Source organism: Sciurus vulgaris (assembly GCF_902686455.1).
Source record: "Sciurus vulgaris genome assembly, chromosome: 17".
Lineage (NCBI taxonomy): Eukaryota > Metazoa > Chordata > Mammalia > Rodentia > Sciuridae > Sciurus > Sciurus vulgaris.
This window is the reverse complement of record NC_136478.1, coordinates 60,318,530-60,341,581: the sequence shown is the minus strand read 5'-3', so window position 1 is coordinate 60,341,581 and position 23,052 is coordinate 60,318,530. Positions and strand designations below refer to the sequence as shown.

The following is a 23,052-nucleotide window of genomic DNA, read 5'->3' as shown; positions in this document are numbered from 1 at the left end:
TCCTGTTTCTGCCTCCATCTCTGTCCATTTCCCTGTGACTGGGGCTGTCTTTGCACCTCTGATCTCTTGGACCCAGGCTGTCCCCCACCACCTTGAGACCAGGTCCACTGGCATATTGGAGGGAGGTAATTCGGATGAAGGTAGCAGAAAGGGGCAGGGTGTGGGTTGTAGATGCTGGCTTAGGAATGAAGGTGGTAAGGGTATTGGGGTCACGTGTAAGTCCTGGGGCTTGGAGGATGGAGAGGGTGAGAGGTTTTCCTCTTCCCCCAACAGCTACTGCCAGTGCGCATGGTGTTGCTGAGGGTGGGGTCGCATGGCCTCAACCAGGGAGGGCTCTGAGGGAGGAGGGCTGGGGCCTGGACCCCTGGGTCCCAGGGAGGAGGGGTTTATTAGTTCACTAGAACTAACGCAACAACTATCTCAAATTTGGTGGCTTAAACCACATGAATTCATCACCTCAGGGTTTTGGAAGCTAGAAGTCCAAGATCAACGACAGCAGGGTTGCTTACTTCTGAGGGCTGTGATGAGGATCTGCTGCATACCTTTCCAAACCTGGCTCTTGGTGGTCACTGGTTACCTTTGGGTTCATCTGTTTGTAAATGCTTCACCCCGTCTCTGCCTTCCTCTCCACATGACACTCATCTAAATTGCTCCTTTCTATAAGGACACCAGTCATACTGAATTAGGGCCCCACAGTAGTCACTTCATCTTTAATTATATTTGCAATAACTCTATTTCCAAAAAAGATCACATTCTGAGATCCCAGGGGATGTCAACTTAAAATTTTTGGAAGGTCACAATTCATCCTGTTAAAATGGGTTGGCAGTTTGGGGCCCTGGATGAGGAGGGAGCTGGAACCCAGACTCCTCAATCCTTGAGTGGGATCCAGACAAAACTGAAGAACGATTTTGTGGTGACTGCAGTCTGGCTTGAATGTTCCCCATGAACTTCCAGCTTAATTCAGCCAAATCAGATTTACTGACTCCCTTCCCAAAAAAAAAAAAAATTCCCTTTGAACCCTCACAGTCAGTGGTATTGCCATTCACTGGTGACCAGCCCTCCAATAGTGCTGGTGGCTTGTCTTCCAAAACCTGTGACCTGAGTCCACTTTTCGACCTCTACCCGGCCACACTGGCTGGGAACCACACTGCCGCTCACTCACCTCCCTGCTGAACTCCAGATTATTCCCCCTGCAGCCGCCAGGGGGCCCTCCACAACCTCAATCACACTACGGCCCATCCAGTTAAGAACGCAGCCAAAGTCCCTGTCACGGCTGACAAGGGTGCACAAGGACAGCCCACTCCTTCCCTCTGCCCTCCTCCCACACCTCTGCAGTTGCCAAATTCCAGACACACCCTCCCACCGTCAATCACCCCAGCATGCGGGTCCCCTGCCTGCCTCTGCGCATGTTCTCCCGCCTCGGCATCTCTAGGGCACCACTTCTCCACTCAGTAGGCACACAGTACCCATGGGTTCATGCTACAGCATCGGGCACCATGAGTGATGGTGGTGGGACCCTCTATTTACGCAGGGACCTCATTTCCTAGGACATACTTGTGTCGATAACTCCATTTCCCTGGAACCTTTGGGAGAACTTGGGGATTCCATTTCGCACTAGCTCCTAGGTTGAGGTTGTGAAGCGGTCAGGGCTTCCCCCACCTCCACGCGGGCTGAGACCAGACAAGGTAAACCCCACAGCACGCGGCGCGGTGGGGACCAGCCTGGATCTCCGCCAGGGGCGGGCAGCATCGCACAGTTCGCTGGGAAGGGGCCGCTTTCTTGAGTGGCCTTGTAGTCACACCGCTCCGGAGCCCTTGGCGATGGCAAGTACCAACAGCTAAGACCGGAGATTCGGTACATTCCCCACCTGAGCGCTCCACAATTGGGGGATCGGCGCCTCCCGCGCGGCGTACAGTAGGAACTACAATTCCCGGCAGGCCTGGCGGCGACGGCTTCGCTCCCAGGGGCATATGCGACGGAGGGCCTGTCGGGAGTAGTAGTTTCCTCCGCTAAGGAGCCCTCAGCTTCCCCAGGCGGGCGCAGGAGTGATAGTGGGGTCTCCCCCAGCCCACCGGTCTCGGGACCCGTGACCCCTCCATCTCTGGAGACACACTTGTTCTGTGAGGCCTCGCCTCCTTGGCCCCTGCCTTTTAAACGCCATCCCCTGGGATCAAATCATTCTAACTCATCACTAACTGGCAAAACTAGAGGGCAAGAAGGGGGCAATCGAAATCCTGGGCTCCAGGCTTCGCTCACAAGACTTCTAAAGAGGTGGACTCCTTCCTCAGAAGGTCGCATTCCCAGCACAGATGCTTAAAATGCAGGTCATAAGCCCTTTGACATAATGCGTCCTCCAAAAGAGCTAAACGTCTTGGCAAAGCGTGGCTCAGTGGCACGGTCCCGCAGCAATGCCCCGACCCCTGCCTGCTTCGCAACCTTCAGCAGAAACTGTCAGCACCGCCCTGCGCTTGCTGACCCAGGACTGGGCCTCTTTGCAGTTACCCTAGATTCTCCCAGAGGTCTTTCAGTGCCCCTCTGAGCACTCAGCATGGTACCCAGCCCCCTCAAGTACTCACAGCCCCTCAACCACAGGTGCTGTGGAAGTCAGGAACCCTGGCTCGCGCTCCCACCCCACAAACCACATTTCTGTCGGCCCTTCTTGTGGGGCTGGGGATTGAACCCAGGGCCTTGTGCATGGAGGCAAGCACTCTACCAACTGAGCTGTATCCCCAGCCCTAAGAGTGGGCCCATTCTAACAGCGTGAACTCTTGCCACGGGAAACCTCTCCCTTTCCACTTCTGCAAGTTGGGGTGAAACCAGAAGTGACCATCCAGGGCGGTTCCTTTCTAGGTGCTTGACTGGCCTAGTTCCTGGACCTTGTCAAGTGGATGGGATGGGGAATCTAGCTCTGCCAAAACCAAGAAATGAGGGGGTCTGCAGGCACGAGTGGTTAAATAATTAATAAGATTACCAACAGCATGTTAATTACAAATAATGAGAGGAGCTAAAGGTGGTCATTTTTCCAAACGGGAAACAGGATCCACAGCCCCAGGGCCCAGAGGTCCGGCCACCTGGGCGGGGCAGCTCTGAAATAAATAATGGATTTGAGGCAGGGGGTCAGGGCTGCTCCTGCTTCTTCTTGACGGAAATCCGCTTCTTCCTTGCTGCCAGCATCTCATAGAAGGGGTCTACACTCACTGCAGCCCTGCAGAAGGGAGGGTCCTAGATGAAAGCCAAGGAGTCCGGGTCCCAACCCTCCTCCCTCAGACCCAGGGGTCCAGCCCCCAGTTCCCTTCCTCAGGAGTCAGCCCAGGCTCACTGGATGGACTTGATCCACTCGTCCTTCTCCTCCTGTGTGGGGGCTGAGATCCGGTACACCATGTGGTTCCCTTCTACCACCCGGCCATCTGCCTCCGTTTTGCAGGCTTTGATGAGCTGCCCCTTGTTGTTGGGGATGTAAAGCTCAAAGCAGTTCTGAGGAAATGTGACAGGAGGACAGCAGGTAAGAGCCAGCGGTGGGGCCGCAACAGGCCCCTTGTGCGAGCAGGAAGGGGCAGAGAATCTCACCGGTTTCCGGGGGTCATCCACCTCTCGGATGCTCAGGTTCTCCAGGGGAATGATTCCTCGGGGCTCCTTGTCCTGAATGAGCAAGACAGACAAAATTCAGACTTCCAAACCTTCTCTGCAGCGCTCCTGCCATGGCCACTCCCAGCCTGCGCCCTGCCCGCGCCCTGCCCACGCCCTGCCCACGCCCTCACCGTGGTGTACTCAAAGTAGTAGAGGCAGTTGTCTGTGAGGATGAACCAGCGCCTCTTCCAGGTCTTCACCCGGCCCCCTGAAAGGGAAGGGGGGGAGGGGGCCTGGGCTCAACGGGGGACAGGGCCTCTGGGAGGGGGAGGGAGAGGCAGAGCAGGAGAGGTGGGATGCTCGGGGCCTAGGACAAAGCAGCATGTGGGAAGACACAGACAAGCAGGGACAGGCGAGCTTGGGCCCCAGGAACAGGTCCACGCCCAGCTGGGGATCTGCCCTTTCTGCACCCGTGTGCCAGCTCGGGCCCAGCAGTCCCAGACCCCAGTGCCTTCCCTGAGGGCGGAGGCCTGGCCACCCCCACCCCTCGTCTAGTATGGGGGTAAGGATGGGCATGTACCTACCTCCTGGGGCAGACAGCGAGAAAGCAGGCAGGACCAGGTGCAGGAGGGAAGGCGGAAGAATGGGATGCCCCCAAGAGCCGTGACAGAAATAGCGGGGTAAGTGAAGGATGTGCAGGGGTGGGACAGAGAGACAGACACAGGGAGAGGAACAGGCAGAGAGGAGACAGGGGGAGAGAGGAAGAAAACCAGTTACATCCACATGGGAGAGGAATGGCCAGGCTTCTCCCTCCCAGGGAGGTGGAGGGCCCTGAGCCCACCACGGTAGCCAAGGAGTACCCCCTCACCTCCATGCTCAGCTCCAGCCCACCCAGGACATGTCTTTGCCAGGAGGACCTCCACTGCATGGTGATTGCCCCCACCAGGAAGAACACAACCCCCCTGCTCGGCCTGACAGGGAGCTGGGGACTCATCTTAGCCCTCAGCTCCAGCACAAACGTGCTATGTGACCTTAAGACCCTTTCGCTCTCTCTGGACTCCCACCTGGAGATCCAGTTGGGCCCACACCATCCTGCAGCAAAATTGCCTGCTTCTGGCTTCCTTGTGGGCCCAGGAGGACGAACTACTGATGGTGGCAAGAGCTTTCATTAGCCATACTTGAGAGTGACCACCACAGCACCAAACTCAGTATAGTAAAGAAATGCAAAGCCCTTCCCAACAGCCCCAAGGGGATGGCTGCACTCTGGTCAGAAGCCCTGCAGCTGTGGTCCCGTGACTGAGCCTCAGTTTCCTCAGCTGGAAAATGGAATGCCTGCTGCTGGGAGCAGTGAGGAGGGGACCAGCTCAGGCAGGAACATCACTCACTCTGGAGGACACTAGGGCCCCAGTCCACTGGCCTGCTTCCCCTACATGCAGTGCAGCAACCACAACCAGGCGATGGGTGCATTTTTAGTGTTTGCCCCTGCTGAAGAGATGACGCCCTGGCCGGAGAGTACAATTGCACGTGGCAGGGATATGCAGGGAAGCCACAGCCACCCAGCCCAGCCCCCAGGTGGTGGGCCACTGTGATCCCTCACCACGTCTCCCCCTGGGGCAGCCATTCACGGCTTTTCCACAAAAAACCACATCCAGCACACAAGTGCCAACTGCTGGGTCCCAGGCAGGGCTCCAAGCTGTGGTTCTCGATCTTGGCTTTGCCTTGTAGGCGCCTGTGGAGCTTTAAAAATAACCGACGGCCCCTCTGCCCCTGAAATCCCCAATTTAGGAGGCTGTGGCCTGGCCTCTGGGTTTCCAAAGTGTTGAGGTGAATCTCATACACAGCAGGGTGTAAGGACAACTCCAGCTGGGCAGTGGTGCACCCAACATCCCTGCAGCTCCAGAGGCTGAGGCAGGAGAGTTCAAAGCCAGCCTCAGAGGCTGGGGTTGAAGCTCAGTGATAGAGCGCTTGCCTAGCAGGTGTGAGGCACTAGGTTCGATTCTCAGCACCACAGACACACACACACACACACGCGCGCGCGCACACACTTATAAATTTTAAAAGTCAGCCTCAGCAATTTAATGAGGCATGAAGCTACTCATACAAAATATATAAAAAGGGCTGGGGACATGGCTCAGTGGTTAAGTGCCCCTGGGTACAAAAAGAAACAAAAAGAAAAGACTCCAGTCCTGCCGTGGCCCTCATTTTGCGGGTATCTAGATTGCCTTTTTTTTTTTTCCCTCAGAATCTAGTATTTCAAGGAGGACTGGACCCCATCCCGGGGCTGAGGACTCTAGATTCATATAAACCAGTCCCAGTGGTTCCCTCCCTGACCAGGCATTGATCCACCTGAGGGGACGTCCTCTGCAAGACCCTGGGGCCCACACCCTCACTCATGGTAGCCCTCCTCTGCCTGCGAGTGCTGCTCTGGGGAGAGCAGGACACCACACAGGGACAGCCAGTGCACTAATGACAATGAGGCCAACCAGCTGTGGGATGGAGCAGACCTGCCCTGGATCCTGGGGGTTCCTGCCGAGGGAGGGAACAGGTTCCCAGGAGCTGGTCTCCTTAAATGTGGCAGAGTGTCCGGGAGACCACTTATGCAGCAGATGTGGGCTGAGCTGCTCATGCTCACGGCATCCTCCATGCTGAGACCAAGGCCTGGCTCAGGGAAGGCCCCCACAGACAACGGTGGGGAAGAAGAGGGCCGAGGAGCACTTTCCACAGCAGACCTAGGTGAGGGCCCAGCACACAGGAATGATCCTGTTTTCAGTCCCATTTTTCAGGTGTGGAAACTGAGGTTCAGAGGGGTAGAGTCACTTGCCTCAGGTCACACAGCGGGCATGTGTGGAAGCTGAGTCCTGGGCTTATGCCCATGAACTTCCCCATGCAGAGGCAGCCAGCAGGGTCAGGAGGGGACGTACCCAGCTTCAGGAGCCAGCCCTCCCTGTCCGGGTTGAAGAAGGTGTGGGTCAGATCGTTCCCGTCGTCCTCAGGAATCTTGAAGGGCTCGTTCCGGATGCTGTCATAGAGGTTCTGTAGGGTGAAGACTAGGTCAGCAATTCTGGGTACCTGGGGCCCTGCTGGGACTACTCAGAGGCAGTAAGACCTCTGAGTAGAGGTGACCCCTGCCAGGAGGGAGAGGAACAGGCTGGGGAGGAGAGGAGGCCAGGGAGGAAAGAAAAGAAGTGTGAGGACAGTCAAAGAGCCTGCTGGGTTCCCAGAGAAACAGACGAATGAAGAAGAAGATGGCCGAGACCCTGGGAGAGCCAGAAGAGAAACAGGCCCCAAACCAAGGGCTAGCCCCTGAGAGAAACCTGGGAAAGAAAACTTGGAAAACAATCGAGGTGGGATCCCAGCATCTGTGGGAGGGGAGCAGGGCCCCAGGGAAGGGGCTGTATATGGCAGGAAGAGGGCTGGGGACAGGGAACAGTGGGCCTGACCCTGAGCAGCTCCTCAGGCAGGTCCCCGCCCTCGTTGATGCCCCGGTTCATGGCCACAAAACGCTCCAGGCCCGGCTTGTCCCTGACGTTGGGGTTGTGAAGGCTGGTGTTCAGCATGATCACGGCAAAGGACAGCACGTAGCACGTGTCTGTGCAGACAGGACAGGTGTGACCACCATTGTGTGGACCCAGGCGCCCCTGCACAGGATTCAGGGGCCAGCTTCCAACCCTCCTCCCCCAGGCCCAGCCTCCTCCCTCAGACCCAGGGTCCCAACCCAGTCCTCCTCCCAGGAACCTGGGCCCTACCTGTGGACTGGAAAACCCCTGGGTTGCACAGGCAGTATCGCTGAGCGAAGGCCTCCATCATCCGGTCAATTTTCTGGGCCTCTCCAGGGAGGCGGAAGCTCCAAAGAAATTGCCTGGTTTAGGGAGGAGCCAGGAGGGATGTCAGGGCTGACAGAACACTATCTCTGTTAGGAACTGGCCAAAAAGAAACCCAAACCTTCTGGTCTCAGCAGTTGTTTCAAGTATGGACACATGACCCAATCTAACAAATAAGTATTGACCAAGAGATTTCTGGTGGATCTGAACAAAATCTATGCAAAAGTTGCTAAACAGGCCTGGCAATTACCAGGGGCGTCTGTTACCATGCAGGAGGGTCTACAAAGAATAATTTTAAAACAATGGCAAGTACAACCAAGAGACAGAACACTGACTCTCTTACTCCATATGGGTACCTGGATCCAGCTATGCCTGATGGAGGCCCTATACATGGACTTTTGTGTTACCAATTCCTTAGTTTTGCTTGTTTGAGTAGGATTTGTCACTCTCAACTAAGAAAGCCCTGATAGGTACATTCCTATCCTTCCAACACCATCCCCTTACCTGAGGGCCTGCACCAAATTGAGGTCGGTGAACTCGTGCAGATCCACAAAAGCATGCAGCACTGCCAGGTTCAGCTCTTCCCTGGGTAGAGAGACAGAGTTGCACACAGGAAAGGAGATTGAGGAGGTCGGAGTAAGAGGATGAGGGCAAGGCATTGAGGCAGTCAGCCACATCCTGTGCATGGCAGCGCCCAAGTGGGCTGCAGTTTTCTTCCTGGCCCCCATTACAGGCCTGGGCCCAGTGTGGGGAAGCTCCGAACACACTCCTAGGAGAAATACGTGCCTGAGGGACCCTGGGTTGTTAATCTTTGAACAGGTGGAAAAAGTGCAGCGAATAGGCAGGACACCTACTGCTGCTCTCAAACGTTCCCCACATTCCCCAGACATCCACAGGCAATTCCCACACACCCAGATGTCCACAGAGGGTCCCCAAATACCTACAACCCAGCTCATCCCCTAGACGTCCAGGCAGCCCTCAGGACTCCTGGATGTCCACAGGGGCCCTGGATCCCTGAAGAGCTGCCGGGGTCCCCACACTTCATAGCATCTGCAGTTCCCACAGATGCCTGCTCTTCACATGGATGCTCACTGCACAGCACTCACGTGTTCACCACTGTCCCCAGATATAAATGGATGTCCCCCCACCTCCTGGATATCCACAGAAAGTCCCCACACCCCCACATGCTCTCGGTTCCCACAGATCCAAGTCAGCTCATTCTGTGACAGTCCAGGTGGAAGGCGGGTGTACCACAGGCCATCCTCGTGGGGACTGCAAGGCAGTTCCACTAGTGAGTTGCCAATGTGAGGGCAGGAGCCAGGCAGGTGGGGCACAGGGATGAGTCCCAGCAGGTGCCAAACAGGTGTCTCACCTTTCTCCCAGGTAGTCCCCAATAGCTGTCTTGTTCAGCCCCTCGCCCTTGTACAGGAAGCGGGCAATCTCTTCTGGTGTGTTCTGCAGGAGTTCATTCTCTACCAAGAACTGGATCCCCTGGTAGGTGGGAGCCAGTTCTCAGTGTGGAGGGCTAGAAAGCTCCTGTGCCTCCCCATGAATCTTAGCACCCAACCCTCAACAGAGTAGGACCTGGTTTAGATCCTTACCTACCACCCCTCCCACTCCTGACCTGTTCCCTCTTTCCCTACCTAGTTAATTCTAGCACCAAGAACAGGGTCCAACAAGGAAGAGGTGCTTAATGTTTGAACAAGTAAACAAACTCTACCTGCTTTCAGCAAGAATAAAGTAAGAAATTGTTAATAGACAGTAGTCCATGCAGGCTGTGAACACAAAGTCCCAGATTGGCTCTCTAGGTCACAAAAATCTCTCCATTACAGTCACACTTCACTTTGGATTGTAGTACTTATATCTAGGTAACTGTCCTGCAGGTAGGACAGGGTCTGGCTCTTTCTTGGGTCTCCAGCATTGCCTAGCACAGGGTGAGGGCCTTTAGAGGCCTCAGCAAAGAGGTGTGAAATGAACAAGTGAACAAATGTCTTTGCTCCACCTAATGAACACCTACTCAACCTTTACACCTGAGTGAAGGTCTCCTCCTCAAGGAAACCCTCCTGATTCCACCAGGCTCCTTCTTATGGGTGCCCACTAGCCTGGTATCTCCCTCTGCCATGGCACTGGCCCTCTCCTTTGAGTATGTGACTTTGTTCATAAGTCCTGTTAGACTTAAGACCCTCTTAGGGCCATAAGTACATTCAGAAATACACAGAGAGGTGAAGAGATCCTTCCAGGCAAGGGACACAACATAAGCAAGAGTCAGGAGGCTGGAAGACTTGGTTGGTGGTCTCAAAATAAATGGGCAGACCGTATCTGAATCCAGGGATCAGGATCCAAGTCTGTCTACCTAGAGTACACCTGTACCCATAACACTCCTGGAACCTGGAGGTGCCAGAACCCCAGGCCTGGATGACCCCACCTTCTTGGGGTCCATGTTGAATTTCTTCCTGCCCATTGCCATCTTCCGGTTCCGCTGCAAGGTCTTACTGCAGGGGCAGAGAGCAGGGTAGGGGTGGGGAGCCATAGGTCAATGCCTGGGCCTCCTGGCCCTGGCCAAGTCCCATGACTCCCAAGTTCCCTGACCCAGCCCTCACCTGCCCTCGTTGGCCTCCAGACCCTCCACCTCACTCATGGCTTCACTGAGCTCCTCCCGCAGGCGCTGGATTTCCACCAACAGCTCCTGTTTTCGCCTTCTGATGTTCTCCAGCTCCATCCGCTCCTCCGGAGTCAGGTCCGGGGGCTCTGTGGGCCAGGATCAGAGTTTGCAAATTAGTTCTCAGGCTAGAAGCCTAGATTCCTGCAATCCAGGGTTGGGGACCTGGATTCCTTCCCTTATCTGATGGAAGAAGGAGCTGGGGGCCTGGATTCCTCTTTCCAGCGTCGGAAGGACTAGGGCCAGGAGTTCTAGGGGAAAAGGGAACATGGAGACCAGGCTCCTGAGTCTGAAGGAGGGTGCCTGAGCGCTTAGGTCTGGGGTAAGAAAAAGGATGCAAGTCAGAACTCTGGAATCCATTACTTGGAAAGGGGCTGAAGTCTTGGTTTTCTGACTCCATTACTGGTGGAGTAGCTGAGGGTCTGGAGTAAAAACAGGCCTGGACGTCGAGACTCCTGAGTTCATATAATGTAACTATGGCAAGGGAAGCTGCTGTCAGCTTGTAAGAGTTGGGAAACCGGAATGGGGCATCCAAGGCCTTCGCCCCCGCCTTAGCGGTATCTCCGTCGCCCGAAAGATTTTTCTCCACCCCCCACTCCCGCAGCCCCTCTCCCCGCCCCCGGCAGGCAGTGGGTTCGCCGGGCCGCTCCAGCGGGAATGGTTCCGCCAGGGCCTCGCCTCCGCCGCTCCATCCCGCCCCCTCCCGCCGCCACCGGAAACAGGCTCAGCCCAAACAATGGCCTGGAACGCCCCGCTCGCGGGCCCCGCCGGAAGCCCGTCCCGCGCCGCACAAAAGCGAGGCGACTATGGGGCCGAAGGGCTCCGCGCGCCGCCCGTCGGGAGCGGACTTTAGCCGCGGAACGTTCGGGAGGAAATGCTGGATCGGCTCGCAGCCGGCCCCGCCCCTCCCCGACCTACCATAGACACCGTCCTCCATGGCGGCTAGGAAGGCCCGCGGGGAGTCCGGGGCAGTCCCGCCGGTCGGGCCTGGATCCGCGTTGGCCCGCGGGCTCGGGTGAGCCCGCTCAAACGCCCCGGGAGCCACCGCCGCCTCCTCAGCGCCAGTCCTCAGCGCTGAAAAGACTCTCCCTTCACTGCCCAACCGCCCGGCCAGTAGGGACCGCCCCTCGTCTTGACGCCGTCCAATCCACGGCGGGTCCCCTCGTCTGCTCCGCCCCCGACACTAACGGATCGTTCTCCAGGACCAATAGACGCACAAGAAACAGATGTAGCAATGTCTGAGTGGAGGTAGACGGCCTGTGGGACCAATCGGAGTGCGGGCAGGGCGCCAGGTCCCGCCTTCGAAACAAAAGAAAGCCCTTGGCAGCCTTGTCTTCCAATGAGAAGCCTCAGAAAGGAGTGTCAAGAAGGTAGGGCTCTGATGTGCAGAGAGGACTGCGTCTGCGCTAAGGACTCCGCGCACTAGGAGACTAGGTCAACTAGGCCCCGCCTCTAGCAGTACGTTGCTAGGGGGCGGTACTTTGTTAGTCTTGTTGCCTGGGGCGGAGCCTCAACGGCGGGTTGTTCCCGTGAGCCACACCTCCTCACAGGCCACGCTTGCTTTTGACTGCAGTGGTTGCTATGCAACCGCTAGCCACTTTGGCCTGCCTTTCTTTTTGCCTGGTTCTCCGGGTACTTCCCTCTCTTCTCAATCTCCTACCGTTTAAACCCTTTTCTTACCACCGCCTATGACATCCACATCCACCTCAGCCTCTTCAGAGTCAAGGGGGTGGTGAAATGACTTATTGCTTTTTCCAAATGCTATGCTATTTGGTAATTATCATGGAGAGCGGAACAGTAGTGGAAGGGCAAATACAGTGAAAGTACGGGCTCCGCCTTCCTGGCGCCTTCTGCTTCTCAGGTTCCTCCCTCTCCCGTAAACTCCTCCCCTTATCTTAGCATCTTCCTCCGGCGACTCCTCTCTTCCCCAGTGCATCCTCCCCTATGACAAATCCCCTTCCCTTAGCATCCTGATTTCTTTCTTCTGATTTCTTTCCTTCTCTAGGTGCCTCTCCAGCTCTCCTTATTTCTGGTCCATCCTTCACCCCCACCTCGACCTGTCCTCACACGCTTTGAAAACCCCTCCCTCCTCCTAGAATCCTCCCACATCTGAGGCCCTTCCTCTTCCCAGCCTTTCCTTGGGTTCCTTGCAGGGAAAGTAGGTTCAGGGACCTAGTCGGAATGGGGAACAGGAGGACCTTTGTAAAAGGTACTGATATGGTGTCTAGGCCTCGTCCTTATTTGTCGTCCCTGGGCTGCGCAAGTGGGGACGGATTCAGGGCCAGGACCTGGTTAAGCTGTCAGATTAGACACGGAGCCTCCTAATCCCTTCACTGACCTTTATGAGTGGCCCAGGTCCTGCCCTCCCTAGTAGAGACCCAGGCTGTGCATGCCAGCCCTTTCCCTAGTCTTCCTCCTTCCAAACTGAACCACTCTCTTATTCCTTCACCCCTAACTTAACATCCTCCCCACCCGTGTTTCTATTGTCCCCCCTGTTTCCATTGTCCCCAGTCCCTGTCCCAGGCACTCTGTGCTGGGAGAGAAGCCAGCTAATTAATCCCATCCGGTCATTACATAGGGATTCTGAAGGATAAAGAGAGTTGGGGAAGCCAGAAGAGGGGAGCTGAGTTGATGCAGCATTTGGGCAGGCTGATGGCCAATGACAGTGCCTGACCTCAGTCTGGAACACAGGGGTGGGAACGTGTCCTTCTCTTGGCACTGCCTCCATCTGCGGCTGGCTCCCACCTTGCTGGGCACTTAGGTGGATGGCAGCATGGCCAGAGATCAGCCCCAAGGGCCCATGCCCCAGAAACACACTCAGACACACCCACAAGGGCTCCCAGGTCTTTAATCTGGGGACAGGTCTCCCCTAAAACACCCACTTTGCCTGCAGTGGGATGATCCCTGGCATTCTTCTCCTTCCCCCGTCCCCTGAGCTGATGAGGGAAGTGAGGACTCTGGCCCATAGCCCAGCTCATGCTACTTCTTGCTGGCCCTGTGATTCAGACACTGAAGTTCAGAGCCAGCCTTTAACATCATCTCCCATCCCAGCTGCCCCCAGAAGGGCATGTGTTCCAGCACCAGGAGTTGGAAAATCTCCAGGACCCACACCCCCCACAAGGGGAGGAGTCATCTGCTAGAAAGGCCCTTGGAGGACTTCAGGTTCCAATGCCCCATTTTTACAGATGGGGAAACTGAGGCAAAGAGGGACATGATTTGCCCAAAATTGCACAGTAAATTGGGGCACTTGGGATTTAGAGCAAAGCTTCCTGGATCCTTGAAAAGGACTTCATTCCAATTAGCTTGAACTCAATTTCTAACCTTGCTGTAGAAACCAGGGGAAAAATAGACTGATATCTGTATTTATATTATATATGTACATATATAATACATGTATGTATAATACATTTAAGAAATAGAGACACATCACTAGGTGCAGTGTCCCAGAGCATTCTAGACTTACCAGCCTTGGGCTTCCCCCTTCCCTCACCCACTACTTAGCACTGTGACATCCAGGACTCACCTGAACCCTCACCTGCTAGGAGACATCAGAAATGCTACTTAGCAAGTCCCAAGTCCACCTCCTAGAAGTGCCAGCAGCCCATCTGGAGGCAATTAGAGCCTCTGGGCTTTGGGGAAGGATACTCTGGATCCCTGGAGCCTTGATGCCTTTGGCATTACAGAACCACAAGAAGTTAGCTAGGGTCATCAAGGTTCTCAACTCTATTGGGCAAACGTGGACCAGCAAATAGCAAACATCTAGAACCACCACCCTTTCACCAACTCTGTGATCAACTGAGCGCCACAGAATCTTGATTCCTTTGGATATTCTAGAACATTCTTCAGCCAGAAACATTTACCAGCAGTGCATATCCCCTCAGTCAGGTGTTCTAAAACCAGCAGTCTGGAGTTTTCTAATATCAAAGTGACCCAGTCGGTCACTTTGGTCCTCCTAAAGCCACAGACTCATCATTGTTTCATGCATTTTAGACCTATCACTCTGTATCTGGAGTAGTGCAATTCTAGGTCAGCCTGTTCTAGAATCACCAGTGGTTTGCCTCTGTGGTCAACTGAGACTCACAGAATCTTAACTCCTGCTTTCTGGAACCACAGGGTCTTTTCTTGACATACAGTTGCCTTTTTTATCTTTGGTCAATTGAGATGGTCTTGAATACCTGGATGACTTTCCTTCCTGAGGTGGTCTGGAAAAATGATTTGCTTCTCAGTTGGTTGAGTTAAGCAGCAGCAGTCCTTGAATCTTAGGTCAACCCAGACCTAAAGATTCTTGAGCTCTGTTGCTGTCCAGGAATTGTCCACTTCCTCCCCAGAGGAAGTCTGTCCCATTGATTTCTGACCCTGCTCAACAACCAGCCCAAACTTGTAGGACTCTAGAACCACCAGTCCTTGCCTCTTGGATTCAGAATTTCTGGATCTTTCGGCTCTGTTAAGACTCAGGAATTGGGTTCATGAAGGGGTCTGAGGAGGGAGCACAGAAGCAGATGATTTAAGGTCCAGTAATATATCTGTGGTGGGTCTGCTAGACATGGCAAAACCTCACCAGCTAATGATTTACCCAGTCTCCTGTTGGTCTTGGAAAACGCATGTCCCCATCCCAATAAGAGGGCCCAACCTCTCTATGGCAAGGGGGCACAAGTGGGGAAGGGGACCTCAGCTTTTTCATGGGGGCAGAGTCAGCTCCAGGGTTGGTGTAAGAACTGGGGGGCTGGCAGCTCCATCTTCTATCTCTTCCCCAGGCCCCTCCTTGGCCTCCTCTTCCTCGTCTTCCTCCTGGCAGCAGCTCAGAGCAAGTTCATTTTCATAACAAAATGCAGCCAGAGAGCCGGGGAAACTAGACTTGGGGCTATGGGAAGCCTGCTCTGCCCGTTCGTCCAGCTCCTTGGCACTGCAGACAGGTGTCCCTGGGACCTCATAAGTGCGATGGAAGTGGCGATAGTCGACCTCATACTGAGAGCCACGCTGGAAGAGGACTGGCTCAAAACGATGGCCCCAAAGTAGCTCACTGGGGAGGTAAGAAGAGCGACACTGTGTGGTCATGGCTGTGGCTTCAACCATGCCCTCGAGAATGACCACTAGCTCAAAGTCGGCCCGGGCCAGCTCGGCACGTCCCAGCTCATACAGAGGACTGGCAGAGTCGATCTCATGCACGATGGTGATGGGAGACACGAGGAAGATGCGATCGGTGCCTCCGTCAAAGCCCACGTCCACATCCTGGTGGTCCAGCGGGATGTACTCACCCTCCGGGGTCACACGGGGCTGCAGTAAAAGGCGAGGAGCCGAAGACAAAGGGCAGGAGCACGGAGAGGAACAGAGACAGAAAGAAAAGAGCAAAGACCAGCGGGGGTGAGAAACAGGGTGAGAACACGGATCCAGACAGAGGGCGAGAGATTCAGAGAATGGTGGGAGGGGACAGAGACCCAGAGGAAGAGAGCAGGACAGAGACCCAGAGGAAGGAGGACAGGAGGAGGAAGGAGAGAGAGGGGCAGAGCGACAGTGGCAGGACCATAGGAGTTGCCCAGACAGATGAAATCAGAGACAGCAGAAGATGAGGATGACACCCAACCAGGATTTGGAGGAGGATAGGGGAAAAAAAAGGCTTTCAATGTGTGATCACTATCACAAGTGGGGGGTGGACGATCTAGGTCCTATGTTCTACACTCCACCATTGCTTCAGGCTGACCCCAAGGCTATCCTTAATGCCAACCCAACTAGTCCACACCATTGTGTGTGTGGGTTGGGGGTCAATACTGGTAGCTTGCCCCATCTACCCCGGGGTTCACACCCACCTCCCCTGTCATGTCACTGCCCTACAGACTTCTGGAAGAGGGAATGTTCCTCCTAGTCCTGAATCCTAGCCAGGCGGGAGACCCAGAAGAGGGGTGGGCACCTCTTCTCTTGCAACTGCCTGAGCGCACCAGAGGCTGCTGGGAGTTATAGTTCCTACCTGTATCCATCCTTCCTCTCACCCCAAGTCCAGCCTCAATCCAGAGATCTTGCGTGTCTCTACATGGGCTGGGTGCGGTGACACCCTCCTGTAATCCCAGCAGTCCCAGGTCAAGGCAGGAGGATGGGAAGTTCAAGGCTGGCCTTAGCAACTTAGTGAGACTTGAAAATTTTAAAAAAGGGACTGGGGATATAGCTCAGTGGTAACGTGCCCCTAGGTTCAATCCCTAATACCAGAGGGGAAAAATATTAAGTATCCCTAGTGGGGTAAAGACACAGTTTGTGGGAACAGGGATGTTCAAGCAATTTGACCACAATTCTCGGAACATAAAGACTCTGGGAGAAAGCTGCTACCCCAGGGGCTGATAGGAGTGGTAACTTTGCCTGTTGCAGATTCAAGAGGGCTTCCCAGCCCCAACCCTGCACTGTCCTAGCAGGACACTGTTTTGTTTTGTTTTGTTTTGGCGGTGCTGGGGATTGAACTCAGGGCCTTGTGCTGGCAAGGCAGGCACTCTACCAACTGAGCTATATCCCCAGCCCCCTAGCAGGACACTGGTGACAGAGACTCTGCCCTTGAGGTGGGGACTGAAGTCACCCACAAATGCCCAGAGGCCCAAGAATCATGTTCCACAGCTCTGCAGCTATGGGTTGCAGGTAACCTCCTGCACACCACTCTACAATCCCAGGGGGCTTGCCCTAAGTCATAAACCAGCCATGCCACTGTCTACTGGGAATTGTAACCTGAGCCATGGAAAAGTCACAGAATCCCCATCACCCATGAAAAACAGACTTCTCAGACCACTCTATCCAGGCACTTCCCCTGCCCCAAGGCTTCTGGGAACGGGGTCCTAAGCCTGTGAAGCCAGGAGGGGATGTTCAGTTGCCTGTCCTCAAACCACAGCAAGTTCTTTTTTGGTCATACTAAATTGAACCCAAGGTGCTCTACTACCAGCCCTTTTGAGACAGGGTCCCTCAAGGTTGCCCAGGCTGGCTTTGAATTTTCCAACCTCCTGATCCTCCTGCCTCAGCCTCTGGAGTGGCTGAGATTACAGGTGTGTACCCCTCACTTGGCTCCCTGGAAGCTCTTTACGTCTCAGTTTCTCTCAAGTCCAGGCCTCTAGAAAAAGGTATCACCATTGGGCATTGCAGCCCTGCGCCCTGCAGGCCCTGGCATCCCTGTCCCTGGGCCCTCCATCTGTGCAACCCCTAGCATCCTTCTTCCAGGCCGCACCTGCAGCAGCTGGGCCCGCACGTGGGCCTCCACCAGGTGGCTGCGGCGCAGGTTGCCCACGCGCCACATGAGGCAGAGGCGGTGGTCCCGCAGCGCCACCACCGCGTTCTCGCTGAAGACGAGCGTCTCGTTGCGCTTCTTAGGCTTGGCCATCTTGGCCATGACCGCACCCACAACAAAGGCATCGAGCACGCAGCCTGCGATGCACTGCAGCACCACGGCGGCCACGGCGGCCGGGCACTCCTCGGTGACGCTGCGCACGCCATAGCCAATGGAGGTCTGCGTCTCTAGCGCAAAGAGGAAGGCGGCCAGGAAGCTAGCCACCTGTGAGAAGCAGGGTGCAGGTGGTGGAGGGGCGGTCAGGTCGCCGTGCAGTGAGGCGATGAGCCAGAAGGCCAGGCCGAAGAGCAGCCAGGAGCCCAGGAAGGAGCAGGAGAAGAGCAGGCACATCCAGCGCCAGCGCACATCCACACACGTGGTGAACAGGTCACTCAGGTAGCGCGCGTTCTGGCCGCCCAGGTTCACGAAGCGCACGTTGCAGTGCCCGTCCTTCTTGACGAAGCGGCCGCGGCGCCGGCCCACCCGGGACTGTGCTGGCGCCCACCCGTTGCCGCACAGCCCGGGCCCCGCCTCCTCTTCATCGCCTGCCCGGCTGTCCCCTGACTCTTGGGCGCCGCTGAGGCGGCGCAGGGCCCTGGCCAGGCCCATTGGGTGGGGTGACCCCCTCCACTTGGCCTAGTGGGGTGCAGGCACCCTGAATCTGTGGGGATAAGAAACAGGCAGGAATGTCAGGGGTGCTAGGAATTGGTGGGCTCGTGGGGCAGCATGTGGTCTGTTGGGCAAAGCAAAAGCAATGTCCACGTTTGAGAAGTTCAGCAACAAGGACAGTAATGCTGTACGAGAACTTGTGTGGTGATAACAGCAACAGCCACAATAATTGCAGCAGACATTTATTTATTCTGTGCTGAATTTATATACTAAATTTATAATTTGTTATATGAATCATACTAAATTTATATGGCTTAGACACTGCATATGCAGTAAGCACTTTATGTGAATTTACATATTTGAGCCCCAGAGCAAACTTTTGAGGTAGCTATTATTCCCATTTTATAGATGAGGAAACTGAGGTGCAGATAGTCAAAGTAACTTGCTCACAATTGCACCAAAGGGAGTTGGGATTTGGAGGCCAGCAGTCTAGCTCTCCAATCTGCACCTACTCTGAGGGGCTGAGGTGTGACTGCTTTCAGCACACAGAGATGAGCTAAGCTCTGAGGTCAGCTGTCCTCCAAAATAGGCTCAGAAAGCACAAGCAACAAAAAGAAAAACGGATACATGAAAAACTTGTGCTTCAAAGAACACTTCCAGAAAATGGAAACAAGTCACAATGGCAGGAAATTGTTGCAGATCTGCTTTAAAGTGTAGAGTACTGAGTTGCAGTATTTGCAGAGACAAATTATCCAATTTAAAAGTGGGCAAAAGATCTGTATAACTTCTCCAATGATATGTGAATGGCCAAAAAGCACACAAAGTTACTCAATATCATTGGCGATTAGGGAACCACAAATTAAAACCAGTGAGTAATCCCAGCAACTCTGGAGGCTGAGGCAAGAGGATCACAAGTTGAAAACCAGCCTCAGCAAATTAGTGAGGCCCTAAGCAACTCAGTGAGACCCTGTCTCTAAATAAAATACAAAAAAAAAAAAAAGGGAAAAAGGGTGGGGTGGGGTGGGGATGTGGCTTAGTGGTTAAGCACCCCTGGGTTCAACCCCCTTACCAAAAAAACAAAACAAAATTAAAAAACCCAGCAAAACCCCACAGTGAGGCCCGGGGTGTAATACAGTAGGAAAGTGTGTGCTTTGCATTCTTGAGACGCTGTGTTCAATTCTCAGCATCAAAAAATTAAAATTAAGAAATAAATAGAAACAGCTTCTCACACAATGAGATACACCACAAACCTAAGATGGCTATTTAGAAAAAAGAACAATAAGTGTTGGTGAGAATGCAGACAAACTGTCACCCTCATACACTGCTGGTGGGAATGTCACATTTTGCAGCTGCTGTGGAATCCCATCTGGCAGATCCTTACATGACCGAACAAAGAGTTACCTTGTGACCCAACAATTCTACTCCTAGGCATCTGTGTACTTAAGAAAAATGAAAACGAAGCTTGCACACAAATGCTCCTGGTGGCATCATTCACAAACGCAAAATAGTAGGAACGCCAGCATCTAATGAGTGGATTAAAATATGTGGCGTGTTCCTCTGAAGAACAGTACTTGGCAATAAAAAGAAACGAAATGTAATACATGCAACAATAAGGACGAACCTTGAGAACATTCTAAGTGAGAGGAGCCAATTACAGAGGGCCATGTATGGTATGATTCCATTTATAGTCGCCCTCTGTAACCACGGCCCCCGTACCCATGAACTCAATCACACTTAGGATATATTAGGAAAAACATTTCCTCTGTACTGAATACGTACAGACTTTTTTCTTCTTTGTCATTATCCCCTACGCAATACCATATAACAGAAATTTACATGACATTTACGTTGTATTAGGCATTAGAAGTAACTTAGAGATGATTTTAGGTACCCGGGAGGATGTGTGTAGGTTGTATGCAGATAGTAGGACATTTTATAGAAGGCTCTTGGGCATCTGAGGACTTTGGTATCAGAGGGAATCCTGGAACAAATTCTGTGGATCCTGAGGGATGACTGTACTTGAGATGTCCAGAACAGGCAAGTCTTCAAATTAAGGAAGTACACCGAGGGGCTGGGGTTGTGGCTCAGTGCTACAGCACTTGCCTAGCACACGTGGGGCACTGGGTTTGATTCTCAGCACCATGTAAAAAATAAAGATATTGTGTCCGTCTACAACTAAAAGAAAAAAAAAAAAAGAGGGAGATTGGGAAATAATAAAGGCCATGAATTTCTTTCAGGGTGGTGAAAATATTCTAAAATCATTTGGGGGTGACAGCTGTACAGCTGTGATTATACTAAAACACACTGCACACCTGTTGGAGAATTGTGTGGAATGTGAATTACATGCCAATGAAACTTCCTAGATCAACAAACTGGCTTGGCTCTGACCCTCTGATCTGGATCTGTTTGGTCAACTGTAATAGAGAAATTGAGACTTCAGCAGGACGTGCCTCCCCATCCTAAAGATCCAAGGCCGGATCCTGGGTAGGTTGCTAACCCATCATGCACCTCTAATCCCTGCTTTTCTCAAGTTTATTCATCTGTGGAATGGAGATAAAACCCTCAGTTGAAAGGAAGAGGGGTCTAGAAGACCTGGGGCTTTTGAAATAGGTGGCTCCCAGGTGAATTCCTGCCTGGCCACTCCTAGCTGTATGTCAGCCTCTGGCTCTCTCATCTGGGAAATGGAGGGCCACCTGACAGGGCAGAGGGCAGGAGAGGTGGGCGGGGCACCTCACACCCTTTGGCAACTGCAAGGTTAACTAATACCTAGTGAGGCTGGGAGGAGGGCGATCAGGGGTTAAAGTGTTCCTATCGGCTTCCACAGATATTTATCCAACACTCCAGTACTGTCCTGTGTGCCTAACAGGCCATTCTCTTGGGATCCTCATGGGCTCGCTCTGTCTGAGGGCTGTTTTTCTATGTGTTTGGCACTGACAGTTTCCTCCCTCCCCCACCCAAGAGCTCTGCACAGCCTCTCCTGGTCTCCAGGATCCACCTGGACAGCCAGAGTGGATAGAGGTGGGCTGTGCCCAGCACCCATGATGTGCCCCAGCCTGGACTCAGCCCCTCGGCATCCTGGGTGTTAGAGACTGCTTGCCTGGAAAGGGGAAGTAGGCTCACCAAGTTGCCCAAAGCACGGGGATGCATAGTCCAGGATGTGACTTCTGCACGTGCAGTTGTTCCAAGCCCAGAACATCCTCTCTGCACTAGTCCCCATCCAGCATCTCCCCAGTGAGCAGGCTGGGAAGAGGGCCGGAGCACACACTGCCCCACTATGGGCCCCTCACCTCCTCTACCCACAACTCTTTCACATTCACGGGAAAGCAACCAAAGCTCTGGTAGTCCTCTTCTCAGCTCCCTCCGCCAAGAGGGGTCCAAAACTTAGACGCCCACCCAGGCCTCCGGAGTGCCAGAGTGCCAGCCACAAACCACAGCCACTTTCCTGGGCACTTACGTGGGCTGGGGCCCAGATGCTCCTGGATACCCACAGCCCACCCACTGAATCCAGCAGCCCCCGAAGCTCACCTTGACTGCTTAGGACGCCGGGAGGTCAAGACCATTATCCCATTTCATAGCCAAGGAACAGTCAGAGAGGACTGTGGCCTTGCTGGGCCCACAGGGTGCTGGGGTGGGAAGCGGCTTTGGGTCCTGAGCCTTTCTGCCCAGGAGTCTGCTCTTCAGTCCTGCGGTGCCACCTCACCCTGTGGAGCAGATCTGACTATGTCCATCTCACAGGGATGCTGGGGGACCTTCACCTCCAGGGGGCCCTGTCTGCAGCCAACATCGCCCAGCTCCCAGGCTGGTGAATGAGACTCAGGCTCCGGACACCACTTCCCCTTCCTCCCCCTGCAAAGGCAGAATGGGAGGGAGAAATCCCGAGCCCCAAACCCCCCCATCCTCCATCTGACCCGCAAGAGCAGCTTAATGTTTCCATATAAAGGAGACACAGGGCTTAAGGTGCTTCAACTTCGTGTCAAAGTCACTGTCTAATCTGGGGCTAAGAGGCCCCGCCCTCGGTACCAGCTTCTGCCCCACAAATGCACACACATCTTCACCATTCCCCCGAAACCAAGGAGGCTCCCCCCAGCTAGTGGGGCCTGGATAGGAGGATGACGAGCAGAGACTGACTGGGAGGATTGTGGGGCAAAGAGAAGACAGACCAGCAGACTCAGACAGGCAGGAAGGAGTATTGGAAGGAGCCCTGAGGACAGACAGACCCAGAGAAAGGGGGCAGGAAACTCAGAGAGGGGACAGTAAGAGAGACAGAGAGGGTCAGAGACCCAAAGGGAACAGGGGACAGAGAAGAGACAGGCAGATAAGCGCAACTGGGGAAAAGAGAAATGGAGATCATGTCTTAAGAAATGGAAAGAGATGGGCAAGGAGAGGCAGCCTGCCGGGAGGGGTGGTGAGAGAAGGAAGGAAACCAAGACCAGACCCCAGGGTAGGGAGATTCTCCCGGCTGGAGCATCCCTGAGATGATGAGGAGGCAAGAGGGGAGGCTGCGGCTTGGCTCTCAGGTCCCGACCTTACATGAGGCACATACCTGGGGGGGTGGTCCACCCCCATGCCCTGTGCTGGGGGCTCCTTGGCCTGGGCTGAGGGACTGCAGTTTGTTCTCGGTCCCCAGGGCCTGAGCCAGGCACCCAACCTTGGAGTCCACAGCAGATCAGAGGTCTGGGTAGAGGGGGCGGGAGCTGGGCCAGCTCAGAGCTGAAGAGGGGGAGCCAGGGAGGCCGGCCAGGCAGGGCAGCTGGGCTGCAGCCCAGGCAGGCTGGAGAGGAGACAGTGGGGGGTAGGGAGGCAGCAATGGAGGCAGAAGACATGGAAAGATGGGGCACAGAGAGTACAGCAGTTTAGGGAACACAAAGAAATGGTAAGATGATGGAAATGAGAAGTGGGGGTTCCTTGGTGCCCCAGGGATGAAGCTGTATGTGGCAAAGCACTTATCACTGATCCAGAGTGAGTTCCAGATAGAATAAAATTCAGGGGAAGCAGTACCCAGGGGTTGAGGGTCAGCCTGCAGGGACAGTGACATCCTAGGGCCTCTCCCAGCAGGGTGGCCTAGACAGCTGGGTGCCACCTTTGGTCTCTCCACCCACTTCAGT

The 23,052-nt window shown here is 54.3% G+C and overlaps 2 protein-coding genes across 5 annotated transcripts; both read right to left on the bottom strand.

The window, feature by feature from the left end:
* Positions 1–2,941: 2,941 nt before the first annotated feature.
* CYTH2 (cytohesin 2) lies at positions 2,942–11,118 on the bottom strand. 2 transcript variants are annotated; one of them, XM_079117979.1, is made up of 12 exons: positions 10,966–11,118; positions 9,989–10,136; positions 9,814–9,880; positions 8,761–8,879; positions 7,893–7,973; positions 7,314–7,426; positions 7,008–7,156; positions 6,489–6,600; positions 3,759–3,835; positions 3,568–3,639; positions 3,320–3,474; positions 2,942–3,205 (listed from the first exon to the last, which is right to left on the bottom strand). In XM_079117979.1, exons 1-12 carry the CDS (start codon positions 10,982–10,984, stop codon positions 3,118–3,120), a joined length of 1,200 nt encoding a protein of 399 aa, XP_078974105.1. In that variant the 5' UTR covers positions 10,985–11,118; the 3' UTR covers positions 2,942–3,117. The 2 variants fall into 2 exon arrangements, with proteins under 2 accessions (XP_078974105.1, XP_078974104.1); XM_079117978.1 differs by lacking the exon at positions 10,966–11,118 and adding an exon at positions 10,411–10,623.
* Positions 11,119–12,930: 1,812 nt separating this feature from the next.
* On the bottom strand, positions 12,931–22,965 carry KCNJ14 (potassium inwardly rectifying channel subfamily J member 14). 3 transcript variants are annotated; one of them, XM_079119436.1, is made up of 3 exons: positions 22,946–22,965; positions 17,240–17,999; positions 12,931–15,321 (listed from the first exon to the last, which is right to left on the bottom strand). In XM_079119436.1, exons 2-3 carry the CDS (start codon positions 17,945–17,947, stop codon positions 14,725–14,727), a joined length of 1,305 nt encoding a protein of 434 aa, XP_078975562.1. In that variant the 5' UTR covers positions 17,948–17,999; positions 22,946–22,965; the 3' UTR covers positions 12,931–14,724. The 3 variants fall into 3 exon arrangements, with proteins under 3 accessions (XP_078975562.1, XP_078975560.1, XP_078975561.1); XM_079119434.1 differs by having other exon boundaries at positions 21,473–22,953; XM_079119435.1 differs by having other exon boundaries at positions 22,491–22,953.
* Positions 22,966–23,052: the final 87 nt, after the last annotated feature.

Excerpts from the sequence above, each read along its gene's own strand:
- KCNJ14 (XM_079119436.1), bottom strand. The coding sequence starts at position 17,947 with ATGGGCCTGGCCAGGGCCCTGCGCCGCCTCAGCGGCGCCCAAGAGTCA. Across the intron at positions 15,322-17,239 it reads TGCGGGCCCAGCTGCTGCAG|CCCCGTGTGACCCCGGAGGG; the intron begins GTGCGGCCTGGA and ends CTTTTACTGCAG.
- CYTH2 (XM_079117978.1), bottom strand. The coding sequence starts at position 10,447 with ATGGAGTCAGAAAACCAAGACTTCAGCCCCTTTCCAA. Across the intron at positions 7,157-7,313 it reads AGGGGTTTTCCAGTCCACAG|ACACGTGCTACGTGCTGTCC; the intron begins GTAGGGCCCAGG and ends CTGTCTGCACAG. Across the intron at positions 3,206-3,319 it reads GAGTGGATCAAGTCCATCCA|GGCTGCAGTGAGTGTAGACC; the intron begins GTGAGCCTGGGC and ends TCCCTTCTGCAG.